The 20524-nt window shown below is 49.8% G+C and overlaps 1 protein-coding gene across 10 annotated transcripts in view; it reads left to right on the plus strand.

Moving 5' to 3' along the window:
- By (focal adhesion protein tensin) overlaps window positions 1–20524 on the plus strand; it is a 134857-nt gene extending 114333 nt beyond the window's left edge. For 6 of the 10 annotated variants that reach the window (XM_076906029.1, XM_076906054.1, XM_076906083.1 and 3 more), the window contains 12 exons: window positions 7816–8099; window positions 8460–9079; window positions 13238–13451; window positions 13543–13734; window positions 14578–15186; window positions 15766–16112; window positions 16524–16613; window positions 17540–17648; window positions 17783–17966; window positions 18039–18404; window positions 18491–18773; window positions 18850–20524. In XM_076906029.1, the coding sequence (XP_076762144.1) occupies window positions 7816–8099; window positions 8460–9079; window positions 13238–13451; window positions 13543–13734; window positions 14578–15186; window positions 15766–16112; window positions 16524–16613; window positions 17540–17648; window positions 17783–17966; window positions 18039–18404; window positions 18491–18773; window positions 18850–19009 (3458 nt within the window). In that variant the 3' untranslated portion in view covers window positions 19010–20524. The remainder of the gene's footprint in view (window positions 1–7815; window positions 8100–8459; window positions 9080–13237; window positions 13452–13542; window positions 13735–14577; window positions 15187–15765; window positions 16113–16523; window positions 16614–17539; window positions 17649–17782; window positions 17967–18038; window positions 18405–18490; window positions 18774–18849) is intronic. The other 4 variants (XM_076906035.1, XM_076906074.1, XM_076906044.1 and 1 more) reach the window with 4 other exon arrangements.

The raw sequence follows: 20524 nt of genomic DNA on the forward strand, positions 1-20524 counted from the left end.
TTCGCCATGATGAACGATAGTTTGAGAGTGGCGTTAAAATGTCAGGAATACGAAGTGGAGGTTTATGTTCCATGGAACGGAGCTAGGAATTCGAGCGGCTGATTTGTAAGTCCGCTCGAGGATCGCGCAATGACGATCCTCATCTGCGATCTAGTTACCTCGTGCAGAGTGCATTTATGTAAATTTCGCGTGACATATGAGCCCATTATGCGGCCTGACCTCTTGCTACGTCTAGGTTATTATTAGGCTACCGGAGTTTCCAGCTACTATACTTATTTAACACAGATCTCGACGCCGAATGGAGCCGTGTTACACGTGCGTGCATTACCGGTGAATGTGATTAGTAAGCGTTACGAGCGTCACGTATGATCCTCCTGAATGTATGCCGACTTACCTGACTCAAACTTACATGCGACTTATCGGCACGATCAATGATCGAACAACAAACGACTCGAGGTCAAACGTACTCGTAGGATCATTCTCAATTTTTGTTGCTTTCGCTAATTGTTTGGGAAAAGAACCGCGGTGGGGAAACGTTTCGAAACGCTTCGTGCTTCCAAGTTTATTTCTATTTTCCGCGCAACGTTTCACTCGTTTGTGAATTACGAATTCCCATGATGCTAGGGACGATTACCGAGAAAGTATATTTTCTTAACGATGACAGACAGCAAAACGTAGTAACACGAGAGGGAGCAGAAATTTCCACTCGACCGAGCCAAGAATTTCCATTTACAGCCGGGATATAATACGAGTACGAGTTTTGAAATGCTGCGTGCCTATAAAACGATCCATAAATAACGAGCGGCCGGCTACGGTGCTGAAAGTACATTGTAACTAACGAACGCATCCCATGAAAATTAGCAGTCATCGCGTGGCCCGATCGAGCACGCATTCCCCGATGCTCGTACATACGAGGCCGGGGCCCGCATAGATGCGTATTACGCGTTATGGCACGTGTCCTTAGCGAGCGTGCCGGCAGCATTTACTCGTTCTTACCCGCGTGAACGCGTGTGCGTGGCCTTTCAGCGCGCTCAATCGGCCCGCCGCGTCGGATGATGAATTATTAATTGCCGGCCATTCATTTGCGCCGACCTGCTACCGGTCTACCTTTCAAACGATTCGCGCTGTTATCGATTAAAACGGCGCGTAACTGCGTAACGCGATACGCGGTTACATTCAGGGAAACGTGACCACGCGCGCGCGCGCGCGAACGCGGGGGTTGAACGGTAATTGGCATTGACGCGGCGGCGAATTACCCTTCGTTCTGACGGGTCTGATTGATTCCGAGGCGGGAAGGACGATCGGATAAATTCTGGGAGCCGAACGATCCCGGTTGATTACTGGGTGGGCAGTGAAATATCGCGGGTAATTAGACGACAACTCCGACTCGAAATTGAGATCGCACTTGAGACATCGATCTTTCTCCCACGTGGCTACACTTTGGATAACTCAGGTTTGCAGATATTGGTTCTATCTCTCTCTCTCTCTCTCTCTCTCTGTCACTGTATGGGAATGTGAAATGCGAATACGTATAAACATTGAATGGAAAATTAGATGTAACAGTAGTCGGAGAACGAAAACACGAGGAGCGAACCCGGAAGACGAACTCGAGGGATCGTGCACGCGAGCTGCCTTCCACTCTACGCGCTCCGATTGAAGATTCCAAAGACAGATCGCGTCGCCACGTTCCCCCCCGTTGATGCTCGATGTAGAAAGCAAACTACCGAATTTAGTGACACGGGCACGCGGTGAGTACCGTTTCCCTCGGGCGAAACGACGCGCGTCGTGCGTGCACGCACGAAATATCGACTCGAACGATCGGCCACGGCGAGGACAACGACGACGAAGCCAGCGGAGCTGAGTGTTGCCGTAGAAGGACTGGTGACTGGAGGCCAGTCGAATGGGTAGAGGGGCCTCCGCGAACACGCAACGGCTCCACACACGCTTACGCAGGTCAGGAACCACGTGAACACGTCACTTCGTAGAGAAGCAGAAATTGCGCGCGTCTCGATCGCGCCTGGGAAGATGGGCCAGCTTTTTCGCTGGAAGCGGAGAGAATCGGTAGAATGGGACGGTGACTCATCGGACGAGCCCGCTTCGAGAAATATTCTCAATGAGTAATTTCTAATTATCGAGTAACCGTTCGAGTTCAGAAGAAATTCGTTTGAACCACCGATGAATCAACGTCAGCGGATCGGACGTGCAGAATGATTAGCGAGGATCGCGTCGCGCTGTTCAAAGTAACGTACGCGGTGCGTAGCGAAGTGCGTTCACGTATTTACTCGGCAAGAAGTGCGGAGGTAGACGAAAAGTTCGCCATGCCAGTTTCTTGCGTAGGAAGAAACGAGGCCTGCCTCCAATGATGATGACGATAGCCCGGTTACTGGTGCTGGGTGAACGATGGTGTGACGTAGCCGTTTGGTCGTGGTGGTGGTTGATGGTGATCGCGATGACGGCGGTGGTAGTGGCGGTGATCAGCATCGTGCAGCATTTGCAACGTACAGTGCCGTTTCTGTGCTCCCGGTGAACGGAGCACGCGGTTTCTTCTCTCGTCTTCGTCGAGAGCTCGCGGTAGTACGGAGTCGCTTTTTACCCCGGTGGATTGGTTCGTGAAAATCGATTTCCCTCGGACGCCCATGGATTCATCATCGATTTCGCATCGATATCTCGCGTCAGGACTGGCTAAGGAATTTTAATCGCGAGCGAAGGTGAAGTTATCGTACAATATTTTATCGCTATGCCCCGAACGGTATCAGCGTATCGTTACACGCTTATTTACTCAGAATTATCGTGGAATTCTAATTCGAAAACGCACCGTCTACCAAATATTGAATTTCATTCCTGGTTATCTCCGGATGTTTCCACGATCCTTCGTATCGCGAGTGCGAAGAAGAACCGCGGAAGCGGCCGCGAGTCTAGAGTAAATCGCGCGATACGAGTAACCACCCTCGGTAACCACCACGCCCCCGCCTGGTTCGCATTTTTTGTCACCGTGACCGAAGAAGGTATATTCCCCGTCTGGATCGTTGCCCACTTCCCATCGGCGTCTCATGAATCTCTATAAGGCCGTCAAACGAGTAATTCGTCCGTACGTCTCCCTTTCTCTTTCTCTTTCTCCGTTTCGCAGACGCGGAACGCCTGTCTCCTCGTCCTTGTCGCCCTTCCACCGATCGGTCCCTCGGCCGGACCCTTTACGGCCGGGCTCTTTCTCCACCGCGAAAGATAATGACGATCCGTGCCGGCCGTATGAATAGGAACCGTCGGAAACCGGCCAATGGTGAGTTTTACTACCGTCAGACGGTGAGAGTAATCTGCACGGGCCCGTGTGAATGGCGGCGGGAAGGGGGACGGGTGCGGAAGGGAGGAAATAAACTAAAGAAGGATACCGGGCCGAGGGAGAAAGGAGGAAGAAGGGGAGAACCGGCTAAAGCGATGACGTCTCCGCGCGAGAATCTAATTACCATATTTACCTCGACGAGCGGCCTTACGCTCGCAGCCTTACGATCGTACGGCCGCGAGCTTATTAATGCTTCGCGCACACCCTGGAATACGCTTCGGGAGATACCAGAAATTAGTGGGACAGGAGACTGGAACGGGACGAAACGAAACGACACCAAGCCAAGTGATTCGCCGGTGAAATGTGTAACATCGAGCTGCTCCGATAGATTTCGTTTGCCCGCTGGGAGAGAAGGTATCTTCGCGTTCCGGGCATCACGTTCGTAGCCTGTATACGTTCCCTGGAACGTCGTAAAGATACGGGCCGCGTCGTGTGCGTTCATTAAACAGCGTGAAACGAAGTTGGAAACTGAATGTTCGCGCGTGGAGGATGCGCGTGCACTGGTCTTGACAAAAGTTTCGCCGTGCTCGCTGCTAATTTTTCTTTCAGCTATTTCTAAGGGATGACGGAGCGTTTCGCTGCTTTTTACGCCCTCCGACGTGTAATCTCTATTTTCGCGTTACGCGTACGGTATCGCGGGGTTAAAAAATGTTAATTTTAGCTGGCGAGTGTAAAACGAACGTTCGGTAGCTTCTATATTACACGGTTTTCTTTATTGAATTATTCCGAGACGCGTTACGTAAGCTGTCGAGAGATCTTCTTCGCGATGCAGTTATCTATTAATGAAATATTGATACTCGATCGTTGGATTCAAGGCTTCCACGTCCTCGCGCAAACAACTTAACCGCGTGCTATTTTCAGAAACGCTAACAAACACTCCGTCAAATTTCTTCGTAAAAATCGTTACGCGCTTACGCGGCTCTCTCCCTCCGTTTCATATTTCTCGAAGTGTTAACTCGATTTGTATTCGCGAGCTCCAATTTTGAGGACGGTTTCGACGTTGCTCCCTGAATTCCTTAATTACGGCATTTTCCAGAGATCTACCAGTGGAACGTTTTCGCGTGCCGATTTCTTAATCAACGATTATCGTCCCGTGACCGTAAAATGTGCGCCGCGATAGCTTGAAACAGTGCGATATGAAATTAGATCGTGGTAATTAGAAGAGCCGGCTCATCGAGTTGCCACGGTCCGGCAGCTGCGTTGTCCAGCGGTCGTTAATTTCATCGTTTACTTAGCGAGGTGCGACGAGCGCGCGAGGCGCCCGCGACGTTTTAAGCGCGATTCTTTATGGGGCTCGTTTCTCGTGGATACGATCGTTCTGCCTGGTCACTTCCGACGAGCTTGCGCTCGGAGAACACTTTATCCAGCTCCTCGCTCCTCTTCGAGAGGAGATACGAGTTTATCGCTTCCTCTATTAACCCGATTTTAACGGCGCGCGTTGCAAATCATTCGCTGATACCACGCTGGTTTCTCTAACTCGTCTACGAGACTAAGCTCTAGCAAGTTATCTAAGACTTGGGTAACGTTTCGAATCTATTCGTTCGTTGGTTTAACAGCGAGAATTTCTATTGCATTTCGCACGAAGGTACGAACTTTGCCCGTTTCGTATGAAAAACGAATTGGTGCGCGACCATCGACGCCCGTCTGGTGCATTCAGCGACGCGGCGGTTCTCGATAAGAATCGAGGCGCACGGGCGAAGTCTCGCTCGATCGAACCCGTCCTTGGTTCCGATCGGTGTTTTCGCCGCTACACGCGGATGCAAAAGGAAACGGTGCGAGAGTCGAGACGCAATAACAGATGGTCAGAAACGTAATCGTTGCGTGGACGTATCATTTGGCGCAATAAATCCGCGCGGATCGTGACCGACTATTGGCCGACGGCGACACGGCTATCCTTTGGACACGTCCGCGGCTGCAGCTGCAGCTTGTGCCACGTGTTAAGTGCCTCGTCGTAGATCTCTTCAGTGTTTACCACGACGATTGGCGTGATCTATGCTCCTCTATTGCAGCATCGAATCGATAGAAATTGATACCGTGCCATTCGCAGGGCTCGATCGCTCGACGAAGGGCTATCGATCGCGAATATATTCAAGTTTCGAGTAAATCGAGGTTCCAGTTAATCTCCCGACGCGTAACCTACACTCTGTCGTTAACGCAGCAGGATAACGGAATCGGGTCAACCTCGTTACGATAACCGTCATTATCGGTCGTTACGCGATAACTCGATTGTGGAAAAAAATATCGCGCGAACAGTTAATCGCCTAAGCCCTTCCTTTCCGAAGCGGCCTCTCGCCAGATTAATCACGAACGCGAGTCTCGTGGAAACAGTTTCAAGAAGCTCGACGTACACTTCGATTTCGCATCCCTAAAAGGTAGGACGCAGCATCCGCTTCCCTCGGGCGACGTTCGTAACAACCAGTTCCGTCGAATCACCTAGAAACCCTAAATCTACCCCTCGGACAAGCTTCCTCGAAAAAATTCTGGGTGGTCCCTCCTCGGGTGGCGGTTTGATCGATGCAAAAAAAGAGAATCGTTCCCGTTTACCCGCTGCAGGGATTCTCACGGCACGGTAGCCTTCTCCTGTCTGTTCTTGTTATTAAAAACACGTTCGACTATTATCTCAAGTGCGTGCCGCATTTATTCTGTTCACCGAGATCCGCGATAAAGGAGTATCCACGTGTACTGTTACAGCGTACCTCTTAGCCGCTTATCTCGGCTTCGCAAATATTGGCCCCTGGTGATTTACCGTGCCGTTCTGTTTTCGCGCTCCAACCTACGGAGATCTGCCGGTTTCCATTTAGTTTCTCCGCTCGCCCCAGCCAGTGAAAGAGCCTCTCGCGGTGTAATCCGCGGTCTGATCTCGATCAGCCAGCAACAGGCTGGTCGTTCGCGGCGTGTTTCGCGTTTGCGCGCGGGTGTTAAATGCGTTCCATCTTCCGGACGTCGCAGATCAGACAGCATTGACGGGGCCCTCGGCTCTCTGCCCCTTTCACCTCCTTTCGCGAAATACAAACGCGGGCTGGTACCAACGAATAAAAATGATTTATACCTGGCGCGATGTGTCGTCGAGATAGCCAAGCCGTCAGGATTGAATTCAGATGAGATCCCGCTAGCGGGACTTCGAACAGGGTCTGTCTGCTCTGTCCTACGTGGAATAATCTGTTGGATGCTGGCGGATTGACGCGTGGTCCGTTCGTCTGGCTTCTCGAAACTGAAGAGAATACGAAGGGATAGAACAGTTTCGTTTTCTCGTGTTTTTGCTTACCATTTTATTTTTACGCCGCGAATTTTCATCGTCGAAACTCGAACGAAGCATCGTTGAAACTTTGCTTTTCGGTACTTTTCGTACGTCGCACGGATGAATTGAATTTTTGACGAAAATCCACGCGGTACACGCGAGTACGTACTAAAGCGCTCGTAGATAGAGAAAAACCATCGGCGGGACTACATACTCGAGGCTAATGGCACGTCCACGAGTGCTGGCGTGTTTTAAAACCTTCCCAGCGGTAGTGCTGCTCCGAAAGCTAGACTATTTCCTCCTTTTCCTTTCATCTTCGATTTCAGCCCGTATTACCGCCAGGTAGCGACGCACGCCGGAACAACGGGGAGGGACGTCTCTGAAACTCGTCTTTGAGACACCGGAGGAATTTCGCGTCGCCACCAACGGGAAGATCGATCCCTCTCGGAAGGACAGCTCCGCGTATCGCATCCGCTTCCGCCGTCGATTCATTCGAGGCTGTAAAAATACCGTCTCCCATCGATTACTCTTTCCTTGCTCTCGACTGCTCTCCCCTCTCCTCCCGGAAGCCAGTTTTCATCGAGCATGTTCAGCCCTCCGACGGCCCCTCGTTCGCGTTTGAACTCGCGTTGGAATTTCGATCACGAACGTGCCGGAAGATATACTTTCGCGACTCGCTGGAAAGACGAGGGTTCCTGGAAACGCGCGTCCCTTAAGATGACTATCGAGCTACGTGACAGGGGATCTCTGGAAATCCGGACGAGCGCCACGCGAATTCCTCGATCCGTTGACCGAAGCGTGAACTACTCGATCCGGGATCCCGCGGATAATCAACCGCGACGACATCGCGTCAGCCATCGGAGCACGCGAATTATTCTAGCATGACAGAGGGACGAGGATCAGCGTTAAATTGGCGCGACGTTCTGGAAGAGCAAAGAACGAGGGACGCGATACGCACGGCTCGAATCTACGGTTCTTAACCTTCTGCCTCGCAATTAGTCCCTGCCCGTTTCATCGGTCAACGATTTACGCTCGATTGTTTCGTCTTAACGAGGCTCTTTGTTCCCGCGCGTATCTAAGAAGTTAGACGAACGACAAAATTCAGAAGCGAAGAGATCATCGTGGACGCTCGAACATTTAAGTTTCACTTTCGATGGATTTTCATCGTTTGAACTTTCCAACGATTTCAATTTGACTGAATTGTACGTAGCTGATAAACGGTGATGGAATTTCTGTTTAGAAGGACGAGAAACGCCATTATCACCGCCACCGCCTACGAGTTCCTCCGTTCAGACGTCACCTCGCGGATTGGGTTACACTTGCGGTCCCATAGATGGATCTCTGTACGCTGTGGTACACCAGGGTGCTGCCGGTGGTGCCCGCGGCTCGCCATTGACAGTTTCCATGGACAGCGGCATCAGCAGCGCTCCACCGCAACGACCTAGTCCACCCGAGCCGGAGCCGGAGAACCCGGCTCACGGTGATCTTGATAAGCTTCTCCATGATATGATGCTTACCGTTGAGGTAGGTCTACCGCCGATCAATCGATACTCGCTTCTAGACCGTGCTCGAATTTCGTTCAATCGTATATTCGTTTCTCGACACTCCGTACACACCTGCGAGGTTCTAACAGATTTTTCCAAATTGCGAAACGCGCGTAACAAACATTTATTCTACCGCTGCCTCTTCAACTTGGGACATCCGAGTTACGCCGTGCGGTGGAGAGTTAATCGAATCGTAATTGAGTAATTAGAGATCGTTAATCTTGATCAAGTTCCCATAGAGCTAGATTGGTATCGGCTGATAATAACGTAACGAACTTCTGTAATCTCGTTAACAACTCGATAGAAAAAGGGAGAATATTTTTGTTCTCGGCGAGAACAGTCGATGCCAGATCCTCCGTCAGGAGACTATAGAACGGACAGGAACGAGAAGATGTACATTCAAGAAACCCATAGCTACAGCAGTCACACCAGCAGCCACTCCCCGTCGACCTATTCCACTCTGAAGGATTCCTACAGAAGTTACGGCGCGAGCAAAGAGTCTAGCCCCCCGTACAACACGAGCAGCAGTTACAGCACCCTGAAGAACGAGTATCGCGAGCCAGCGAAAATAGAACACCGAAGGGAGGAATTCGAATATCGCATGTCACCGGATCGGAAGATCTCCGAATCCTCCACGGACTCGTACAGAAAGCACACGGACTCGTTCTCGCCGCCCGGCAATATCGATTATATCGACGAGGACATCCCGTATCACGCGAGGCAAACGAGTCAACCGTTCTCGTACGGCGCCACGACGGACATGATCAAACACCAGAAACTTTCCTCCCCCTCTCTGGTGAGGAAGGCGTCTGTTCGCGGCACGGCGCCTGTCGTCGACTTCGAGGACATCCTCGGAGAGAACTCGAGAAGACCCATCAGTCCTTTGAGCCCCAACACGCCTGACCCTCCCCCAGAATTCGCCAATGGACCCGTGAAGACCAGCTCCGACCAAGTCGACGGGTAAGCAATCATATTTCGCCACGTATTTCGAACAAGCTGCAAGCTTGATCCACTGCTCTATATATACCATCGCAAACCGATTACGGGGTCCCTTTTCCTGGCACCGTTCCCGGACATGAACGAACTCGAACGTTGAGTAACCTCGTCCGCGTGTCAGAAATCCCGTAATTAAATACACGGACCGTCTCTAATAATAATACGCGGCCGGATGAGACGCATTGTGTAACAAGAGAGAGAGAGAGATTAGGCGGTCTTCTCGGAAAACTCTGGTGGAAATCGCGAGAGCAAGTGGACCATTCCTCTGGCAGAGGTTCCAGACGACCGCGATCGCGTAGAAGGCGTGTCGCAATGCGTCCACCGAATCGGGTGCCGCAAAAGCGAGCCACACCAGAGCTGCTCGAAAGGAGAGGTCGAGGAAACACGCGCCGCTGCGCTAGAGGCGAGGATAGAAGCTGTCGCTGGGACAATTAATAAATTGTCTAGCCATAGGCGGACGCGATTGCGACGCTTTCTGGTCCGTCGTATTTCTGCCGGGAATGGCGAACGCGGTCGTCGTGAGTCATTGTCGGCGGAGGGAGAGAAAAGTCAGTAGTCGCGGACGGCACTGGCACAGACGCGCCGTATCGCGTTATGAAATACGAGTTTCGCGGTCGGAGGATGAATGCTGCGTGCAACGACCGCATTGTCGACTCGTTAATTCACCATTCTAGAATGGTTGCGCAAAGCGATGGGTCTTATGGGGCGTATCGCGATAGAATTGAGAATCGTGACGGAGTTCTTCCGCGGTAACCGACCGTTCGTCAACGTATCAGCGTTACGAGAGACAGAGCGCGCGACTCGCAATTCGATCGTTAGCTCGCGCTTCAATTTCCGCGGTCGAAATGTTGCCCGCGAAGAAAACGAAAACGAAAACAGGGATCCAGGTTTAACAAGTTCGTTAAAGCCCGCGCTGGTTGGGACGAGTTCGTCGAACTGGACAGCAGTCGCCGTAAAATCGCCATCTCGTTTTGTGTATCGAGTCGCTGGAGGGCCGAGAGCCGTGAAAATAAACGTCCCTTTTCTGGCTCGAGCCGGACTCAGCCTGCGGAACCGCAAGTTTCGCCCGGATATTTATGAAGAACCGCGATCCGCTACGATGGAGAAACGGGCGACGTTTATGGTCGAGGTGGTCGACAGACGTTTGGCAGGTCTGCTTTCTCAGCCGCAAAGAAGTTCTCCTTTCGGGGTTTCACCGTTCGTTCCTTGTCTCCCGATCCCGGTTTTCTGCCTCCGTTCCGTCGTGTAGCTGTTCAAATTCCTTCTACGGTCGGGTCTCTGTGCTTTCCGAGACAATCGCGTTGAACGCGCTCGGTGGATCCTCGCTCGCATTTGGAGCATATCATTTCCCGTTTTGCCCCCGCGACAACGGTGTCGCGGTAATAAAATATCTACGATACTACTCGGCAACAGCTACCGTAAAGTAGGTTCTCAAGTTTATCCGAGTCGCGTGACACGTTCCAGAGGGTAAAACGCGAGATTGACGAGTGGTTCCATCGGGAGTGGGCGCCCCTCTGAAATCCGAAGAATCCCACGGATTGCCCCGCGAAATAAGTGATTCACAGACGCGCGACACGAAGGGGGAAGCTTCCTATTTCTGGGCACCGCGACCGCCCTCTGACATAATTATAAATATAGAACAGGCGAGACGCGGTAAATCGACCGCGAAGAGGTTCGCCACCCCTTGTTCTGCTCTTCGCGTTTCGTTCTCGGCCCTCTTTGTTCCCCGTGTCTCTGCAACTGCATTTTCTTTCCGCTGGCAATTTTTCCATCGCCGGCGGAGCTTCGCGGAATCGGAGCACTCGGATACGGAAGTCGTTCGATGCGGAGGCGGGAGCACAAAAGCGGCTCGTAAAGCCTCCGTACAATTTTCCTCAACGAGCACGCGCTTCCGACGTCCTTTCCGGGCGATCCTAGACAGGCCTGCCTCCTTTACTTTGCTTCTAGCCGTGCTATTATTTCCAAGAGGTGCAGCTATTCATCCCGTGAAAAAATTCACGATCATCCGGCAGAAAGTATTTCACTGGACGAAAACGTCGTCGTTATACCTTTGCGGTCTCGCGAAATTGCCCAACCTGTGTTTCTAGAGCCCTTACGAGTTTCAAATTTGTTCCTAACTCTACGCGGATTCGTGCTGTACTTCGCATACTGACCCCCAACCTCAGAGTGAATTCGAAATCTGATATTTTTTCGACCGGCAGAACGAATTACCGTTTGCAAATAATATTGCGGCAACATTTTCGTGCGATGCTGCTAACTATAGAACGGAATTGCAAAGGAAATGACATAAACGATTCGGAAAATAAACAGTTGGGCGTTCGGAAAGAATTGCAGGAATGTAACGAGCCGTTTTATTATTCGAGGCGCGCGAGTCCTGTACAAGCAGAACGAGATAGCGTTCAGTTTATACCAAACCAACAACGGGCAACGGTTGTCCTCGTAAATTCGTGTCGTTGCATTCTTTTTTTTATTTCCTAGACGCAAAAGGGGCATTTTAATTTCTCACCGGTGTCATCCGTGTACGTTTCATCGCGTCGTTACTCGAATAATTCCTCGCGTTCAAGCATGCACATAGAATTACCGTTGCGATCTTTCGTGGACACGGATCGTCCATTTTAATTACTATTTTATATCACACGCAGGGGAACCCGTTCGAAATAACTGCAAACTCTAGAAAAATCAAAAATAGTCTTCGCGTGTATTTGTCAAATACGAATCTGAGATATAAGCTGCTCCAGTTTCACTGTTCGGAGTGTATCATTTCAAGCTGATTACTTTCTGAGGAGGTCGATCCAACGTGATTCAGCCGTCACAAGAAGTCCCATTTACGTCTTTGCCACCACCGCGAATTTTCCACGCGCTATTTAATCCCGCGGTAAATTAGCTTCTCATCAAAGCACCCCGCGCATCGAAATGCCGCGTAACAGCGTAAGATTATCCCCGCGATCCACCGTCCTCTAATCCGCGGCGTCATTAACGTCGTCCACCCCGTGTAAACGCATTCTCTCCTTCGAGGACTCGTTCGGGAATGCACTGACGACCACGTCGCGTTTCTCCCAGCGAACGAATTCATTTCTCAGGTCAATTTCCCTCTTTAACCGCCGGCAGTCGACGCGGGATACAGCGCGTCGTTACAAAGAGGGAAATATTTCTCGATCTACTTTGCCTCCCCATAACGTCGCGTCGCCCGCGGTCGCAACGCGAAGGTTTTACGATTCTTCGAAGCTAGGGCGTGGTCATTAGTTAGAGCAAAGTATAAATTTTGTTAGCCGTAGACAAAAAGAAACGGACAGACGAAGAACAAGAGTAGATGGTGTGGAGGAGAAGAGAAGCAGGAGAAAGAGGAGGAGGAGGAGGAGGAGGAGGAAGAGGCGGTCGGTTTGTGGTACCGATCCATTTATTACGGGGCGGCAGCGCTGCGAGCGAGACGCGAACAGAAATCGATGGCCCGGGGCGACCTCATCGATCAGGATGCAATTATCCAGGATCTATCTTGGTAGGAGGTCCTGGTTCCCGAGTCCTTCTTCCGAGTGGAACCGTGACGCGGCCCTCTGTTCTAACGAGGCTTTGTTACACGACTCGCGCGCGAGTCTCGTGTTCCACCGAGAAAGTAGCATCTCGTGTTTTCGACCCTGTCCGCTCGCGAGTAACCCGAGTAGAGTAACGCGTTAACCAAGGAAACCGAGAAATCATGATTTACGGGACGAGAGCGGATAGTGCGCGCGGCGCAGCAGATTCTAATCGGTGACAGGTGACAGAGGATACGCGGCGTCCCTCACGGTCGCGCTTTCCTTCATCTTTCTCTGCCGCGAGAATTATTGCGGTTTTCCTGCATTCGTCGCGTTTCATTGCCGCAATTTTATGCGAGACGGAGAGACGGAGCGATTTTTCCGCCTACTCTTCGTTCGCCAACCTACCCAGACTTTCCCTAATTAGAATATCCGTAGGAGAATGTACTTATTCCCAGAGAACGTTCTTTCGTTAATAAAATCGCGAGGCTTCCGTTTATGTAACTCCTCGTATTATACGAATTCGTATCCGAGATCGCTCCGTGTTGTCCTCCGTGAAAGTTCGACCGGCGAGGCAGCGAAGTTTCATCTTGCCCTCTGCTGCCGTTCGCAGATTATCATGGCTGAGGCAGCAGCAATTGAAACTTGCCGCGAGGCGGGACGAAAGAAACCCGGGGAAACTTTGGCGGCAGGAGACCGGAAATCGTGTGATCGGCGAACTGAGAAGCTTGCAGAGGGGCAGACTGAGGCACGACGGTTACGCGAGCGACTCCGCGGTTCTCGACGACGAAGACGACGCGTGGGCGATCAGTTCCACTCCTGGACAGGTGAGAGACGAACTCGTACGATTTTTCTGCTGTTTCACCATATACTTTCCGTCGCAATTGTCAACGGTTTTTGTTTTTGTATCGATTTCAGACGCAATCGAGGCAGGCACCGTACACATCCGCGCCAGCCAGTCCCTTGCTTCCGCAACGATCGAGCAGCCGGAAGTACAACGGTACCGTCCGAACCGGTACACTGGGAAGACCTCGGGCGGAGAGCGTAAACGAGCGCCCCTTTATGTCCATGAAACGGGCGTACGAATATCGCAAGTACAGCGATAGCCAGGTAAAGGAGGAAGTCCACGTAATAGCCGAGCAATTAGAGAAAAAGGAGAGGAGAGTTTGCTGTAGCGATATTATACAGGGTGAAATCGATCGTGGATAACAAGCCTAGAAGCATAGAACGTTTATGCCTCTTTATAAAGTACCGAAAGCACGGAGAGTCTGATTATACGATAAATATTTATTAAGTCGTCGGTGCATGCGGGGCTGGAAAAAGCGGCGTGGTATTACTCGAGCCAGTTACCCGAAGCAATGAACTACTTAAAATAATTATCGGTAATAAGGATCATAAATTCGAAACGGTGGCGGTGGCCGCGGCACGATCGATTCTGCCTTTACGCGAATGAAACGGCGGCAGCACGAACGCTACAATTTAGTCTCCCATAGATAGCGATTGTAAAAGCCAGTTCCCTCTGCGGTGCCGTGTTTTACGCTCGTGCCCTACAGTTAGATCCTAAACAAGAAGAAAACGCGGCCCCCTTACATTGTACATTTCGCAGCAAGAAAAATCGCATCCTTTAGAAACACGTAGAGCCACCTAGAGTCACGTAAAGCCAGCTTAACCCTTTCTTCTGCCTACTTTTTCGATCGGTTATTAAATAACGCCGAGGCTCGGGACCGTTAAACGGCACAGTCCCGCTCGGCTGTCGCAACTTTCATATTCTCGTTTGCGAACGTGTGCCAAAAGATCACTGCGGAGCAAAGATTAATACGATTAACGTACTAATGGAGAATCATGGTAATCCGATCGCTAATAGAAAATCAGCCCGTGTAAACACGCCGTGGCAGGAAAGGATTAAAGTGTCCAGCTCCCTCTAGCATGAATCGCGCTTCGCTTGCTTTTCAGAGCCCCCCGACATCCCCCCGCTCAGGCTTAGCAAGCACGCAACCCTTAGGATTAGCAATGCAGCAGCAACAAGCGGCGTTCGTTAGCACGGACAAGCCTCAACCACCGCGGCCAGAGTCCCGTAGCGACAGTTTTGCCCGCGCGGACGCATTGCTGCGCGAGCACCGGCAGCAACAGCAGCAACTGGCCACCGGCAACCCTGCTATCGGCAATCACACCGATCACAAACAGGATTTCGTCTCCTCGATGCCTCGAAACTCTCGTCCGGAGTCGAGAAATCAAGTGGTTACTTATCAGACCCTGAACAGAACCACCGTGGCCAGCAACGATAGGACCATGGACCGCGTGGACGCAGGATTGCTGGCCGTGGTCGATCAGCAATCGAACTCACAGCCAAACCCGGACCTCCTCGTGAGCCTCATTCAATCACTGGCTGAAATTTCGCCCACTCGATCGCCGCAAACTGTGACTAACAGCAAGACAGACGCGAACGATCATCCCGCGAGCATCAACGTAGCGACCACGACAACTACGAGCAGCAACGTTGCTAACGCCATCACTAATCGCTCCCCTAACCAGTCGCCCAAAGCATGGCAGAATTGCACCCAGGTTTGTCCACCCACCTCCCGCGGGAACCAGCATCTAGTTCAAATTACATTCTTAAGTGTTCTTATTGTCGTTCCATAATAGATGGATGATTAGAGACAGTAGTGTACACGCATTCTTTTATACGCGTTAACTCGTTCGTCTACAATTCGATTCTTAACGAAAGTCTCGCTGTGGAATTTCTATTCTCAACCTATACTATTTTGGAAAATTTTTAACATATTTAAGGTTCGCATTGTAGACGAAGGGTTACGTGATATGAAAATTTCATCCCCTATGGTATGTTTCTCTAGAATCATTCGTTTAGCATATCTCACGTAGATCTTAGATCGTACATTTCGAAGTTGCTTGACACGCCTCGCTTGAGCACAGAGCGATTAGAAGTGTGCGGTATCTTTCGATCGACTATCTGTTTCTTGAGAACTCGTCGTCAGACTGAAGGATATTCATGCTTTTATGAAAAATTGATGATATCAAAAATGTTAACATTCTTTCTTCTGAAATAAAATGTTCCATAATTCGCATAAATATCCGCATTGTATCTCTCATAGAGTAGGCATGAAATTTGACGAAAAATTGCAGTCGCACAATGACTCGGCGTCATCGTGGACCGAGAGGAGCGTAAGTCCTGGAAGCGCGGTGGTGAGCAGCGTGTCGAGGCCGCAAACGCCGGCGTTTCCGGTTCACCCTCGCACACCGTACGTGAACAATTCCTCGCCCACGGTTACGTTCGCGGCTGATCGCTCCTACGGCACGAACACCAGCTACAACGTGAACAACAACAACAATAACTTGAACAACGTGGAGGCGCCCGGGAACAACAATAATAACGTCGGGAATTATGCCAGCGAACGAACGATCTACATCGAGGAACGAAGAGAAGTCTCGAAGGAGACGGGACTTCCACCCAAGAGTCCGACAACACAGAGGTAAGAGAAACAACTCTCGTTTCCTATAATTAACATTAACGTGTTTTTTCATCCCCCCTCCCCCAGTAAATAATGATCGAGTTTCGAAAGGCTCGACTCCATTAAAGTAAAATTACACGTTTATAGGAGTTTCGAAAGTCGAACAATTTGGGTCCATTATCTACCGTGATTAATTAAATACGTTTCATCCCCCGAGACTAGTTCTCCGATGATGTCTAAGTTTCGCAATACTTTCATAATTTAGTTAAGGAAGTTCAAATGGCGTGGAAATTGATCGACGTTATAGTAGAAACGAGGATTCAATTTCTAATCGAACAGATTGATTCTTTTTTTTTATTTTTTGTATTTTATCTTCCTTAATCGACATCGAAGCGAAAGATTTTTTGATGGGATTACCCTTCGTGATTCTAGACGCTTGAGTTTCCCGGCAAGCGGGCCACTTAAACAAACGCATAACAAACGATGGCCGCTCACTAACCAATCGGCGTCGTTCGACTATAGGTAATATATTATTTGAGAGCACTGGAGAGCGTGGCAAGTGATGAAACTCGCATCTCCGAGCGACGGAAACGCGTCGATCGCGCGGATGCGTCGTGAATGTTTAATGTCGTGCCACTAACCGTGTGCAATTGGTACAATTTCGATTGCAACTGCATCGTATCGACGCGGATCGAGGATTTATATTCCCGCGATTTAAATGACTGAAAGCCAGCTGGAAATACCGATCGATGCGGTTGCAAACCTTTCGCAGAATCAGTGTCGTAATAAAAACGAAGAACTGAGGACTCGCATTATTCGTCGAGTGTGTGTGTGTGTGTGTGTGTTTATTGCACCTGTCGAACTAACCAAAGCTCGAGCTTCTTGCATCGTGAACACCACCTTGAAAGCATATTGTCATGCAATGAATGTACAAGCATCAACATTGTGAAAAAAAATACCTTATAGGAAACTCGCGCAATAATTCATCGACAGGCTTGTTATTGATGAGAAGCCAAAAAAAGTCACCCGATATCGCTCATTAACATGTACATGCACCATCGTTTACTCTAACGACAAGTATTTTCTCGACAATCGTTCGTGTATCTAAACCTGTGTGAATTGATGTCCTCACTGTTAGGTGAAAAAAAAGAAAGAAAAAACAAAAAAAAAGAATTCTTTTTCCTCTCTTTTTATCTCTGTATATTTCCTTCCTCGATATTCCTTCTTTTCCCGACCTCCGATTTTTTTCCCTTCTCGTTCTTGTATGTACCACGTTTCCGATGTTTTCTCACGGCGTACATCGCCTTGCACGAGTCACCTGACAACTACACGCACACGTACCTCTACACGTACAAGTGATCACAGAACACACGCGTCTGGCCTGCACGCGGAAAATAATCCCGCTCGAAATGCACTTTATAACGATGCGTCTGATTGCTTCCTTGTAGCAAGGACCGATCTGTTTCTCCGATAAACGAGTCGACGATGCAACAGTCGCAAGCTGTCTCGCGCAGTCCTGGTACACCGACTCACATCGAATTCTCCCAAAGTCCGAAGGTACGTGTTCCCAATACGAGTACGCTTCGGGTATTTGTTATGACGTCCAGTTGCGTTTATCTCTCGGCTACAAATTGCCGAAGAGAGACACGCGCCTTGGTCTTCGAATAAAAAGTATCGTGTTTGGATTTCAGAGTGCCACGTCGTATACCTCGATAAACAGCGGTGGCCAGTCATCACCTCAGGTCCAGTATTACGGCTCGAGACGGTCGAGCGTGCACTCGAACACCGAGCCTCAAGAGGTGGCCGACGCGAACGTGAAATTCGTGCGCGACACTAGCAGAATCTGGTACAAGCCAAACATATCTCGGGAGCAAGGTACCTTCATATCGTACACAGGATGATTCTAAATGGGACTGGTTCTAAAAGCAACCCCTATAAATTCGACAGCAATCTCGATGCTAAAGGACGCAGCGCCTGGGACGTTCGTCGTTCGTGACAGTAACTCCTTCCCAGGAGCGTTCGGTCTCGCTCTGAAGGTGGCAACCCCACCTCCAGGCGCACCGAGCAGCCCCAGAGACCCGTCCAGCGAGCTGGTCAGGCACTTTTTAATCGAACCCACCTCGAGAGGTGTCAGGCTGAAGGGGTGCGCCAACGAGCCAGTTTTCAGCTCGCTATCTGCGCTGGTTTATCAACACAGCTTGATGGCGATGGCTCTACCTTGCCAGCTGCTGCTGCCTGAACCGGAAGCCGCGGCCAGAGCCCTCGATTCACCAGGGACAAGCAACACGCAGCAACTGCTCGCGCAGGGCGCAGGTGATTTACTTCGAACGATTTAGCAAATTTGATTATTCCACTCTTTAACTTCTGACTGTTGTTAATCGTTTTCGACTCTTCTTCAGCCTGCAACGTTTTATATCTTTTCACGATGGACACGGAGTCACTGACGGGCCCTCAAGCTATCAAGAAGGCGGTCACGACGATGTTCGAGCAGAAGCCGTTGCCTGCTGCGACCATCGTTCATTTCAAAGTCTCGACGCAGGGGATAACCCTGACGGATAACGCGCGGAAACTCTTCTTCCGCAGACATTACCCCACGAACAATATCAGTTACTGCGGTTTGGACTCGGAGGAACGCACCTGGGACTTCGCCAGCGAGGATACCGGCCGGCCAGTCAGCGCCCAGTAAGTCGTTTCACCGCTTTTAACCGAGTTCAATCAGGGGAACACGGCTATTTTCATCGCGATCTACGTTTTTCAGCCGATGCTTCGGATTCGTGGCCAGGAAGCCCGCCCACAAATCGGACAATCAGTGCCACGTGTTCGCCGAGTTGGAACCGGGGCAGCCGGCGACGGCCATAGTGAACTTCGTGAACAAGGTCATGATGGGCAACTCCATTGCGAAGGCCAACATCGTCTAAATCAGGATGCTCTCGACTAACGGTGTCCCATCTTTGAGACGCGGCCAGAATCGACAAATGCGAACGAAACCGAGAAATTGAACGTGACTCGAACGTCACCAACGCGAACAAGAATACTTCACTCTCGTAATAGGTCTTCGTGCATTTCGTGAACGTAGAATCGAGTCCGTAGAGCATGAACGTTCTAAAAATACAAAATACAAGTAGAAATTAACGATGTAGGAATTGAATCGTTACTGTATCCGAACAGGAGATGATATCGAACCGTATTATGGGAGAAACTCGAATCCATCCTCGTGTCATTGATTGCACGGTACAGAGAGAAGAGAATGTTATTAATTGACGATCGTTACTGTTGGTTATTGCATTAGCGAATAGTAGAGTAATATAAACGAGTAAAGTAGGAGCGAACTGCGATGGGGCAATTTTGCTATCACTTCTATAATCCGTAAAACGTAGACGGTCAAATTACGGTTGTACGAAGAATATTTAATTGATAGCCACTACTTTGTACCGATTTTTATCTCTACAATCGAGGTCGTTCTATGTTGATTGAAACGTTAAACGAAATCAATTTCGCCTTTAATTAATCGTACTACTACTACTACATATCTGGATTCATGTATCGCATCGCTCAGACATATTTGAACGCGTTATTTTTACACCTTTTATTACCAATTAGCATCGGAAAACTATCGTTACGCAACTTTTATCTCAATCGTAAAGGATTCACCAGATTGACCAGGATAAGTTCGATATCGAACTCTTTTTTATTAATAGCACCTTACGCAGTACAGGTATACCACGTGAATTCGAGAGTGATGCGATAAATGTAACCCACGAATAATTTCCATTATTTTGCTTCCATTGCGACACTATTAAACGAACGATATGCACGCGAGCGTACCGATAGCTGATAGATATAGCTGAACGAGTATCCGATCGTGCTCCGCGCGCGAGTCTCGCGGATCGCCGCGCGTTTCAAGCGGATACGTGTCTCGAAATACACAGAATAGTCAGACTTATGCATGTACGCTGTTGCGACAAAGTGGAGAGAAAGAAGAAGAAGAAGAAGAAGAAGAAGAAAAAAGGAGTAAGAAATAGTTGAATAGTCGTAGACTAATTATTAACCACGTTATACTTGGGACTCTCGAGTAATGTTTAGCGAAGAAATGTTACGTCGTTGCGGAGCCGTGCCTGTGTATCGTAGCCCGCGATTGTTCACGAGGAGCAAGAGAGAGGGAGAGAGAGAAGAATTATGCGGATAACGTTACGAATAGAACGTTAAGTAATATAAATAACTGTACATAAGTTAAGAAGAAAGTAAGGGTAGCGTCGACACGACGGAGAGAGAGAGAGAGAGGTACAACACCTGTTCGTCGGGCAGGGACGCGGAAGGAGCGTTTGATGGAACGGAAACGGCGAACAGAACAGCAGATCGGAGAAACGATTCTCCGTGGCGTCAACGTGACGGAACAAAATAAACGATACTCGAAGAGGAGTAGCGTATCGAAA

Source organism: Xylocopa sonorina, chromosome 1, assembly GCF_050948175.1.
Source record: "Xylocopa sonorina isolate GNS202 chromosome 1, iyXylSono1_principal, whole genome shotgun sequence".
Taxonomy (NCBI): Eukaryota; Metazoa; Arthropoda; class Insecta; order Hymenoptera; family Apidae; genus Xylocopa; species Xylocopa sonorina.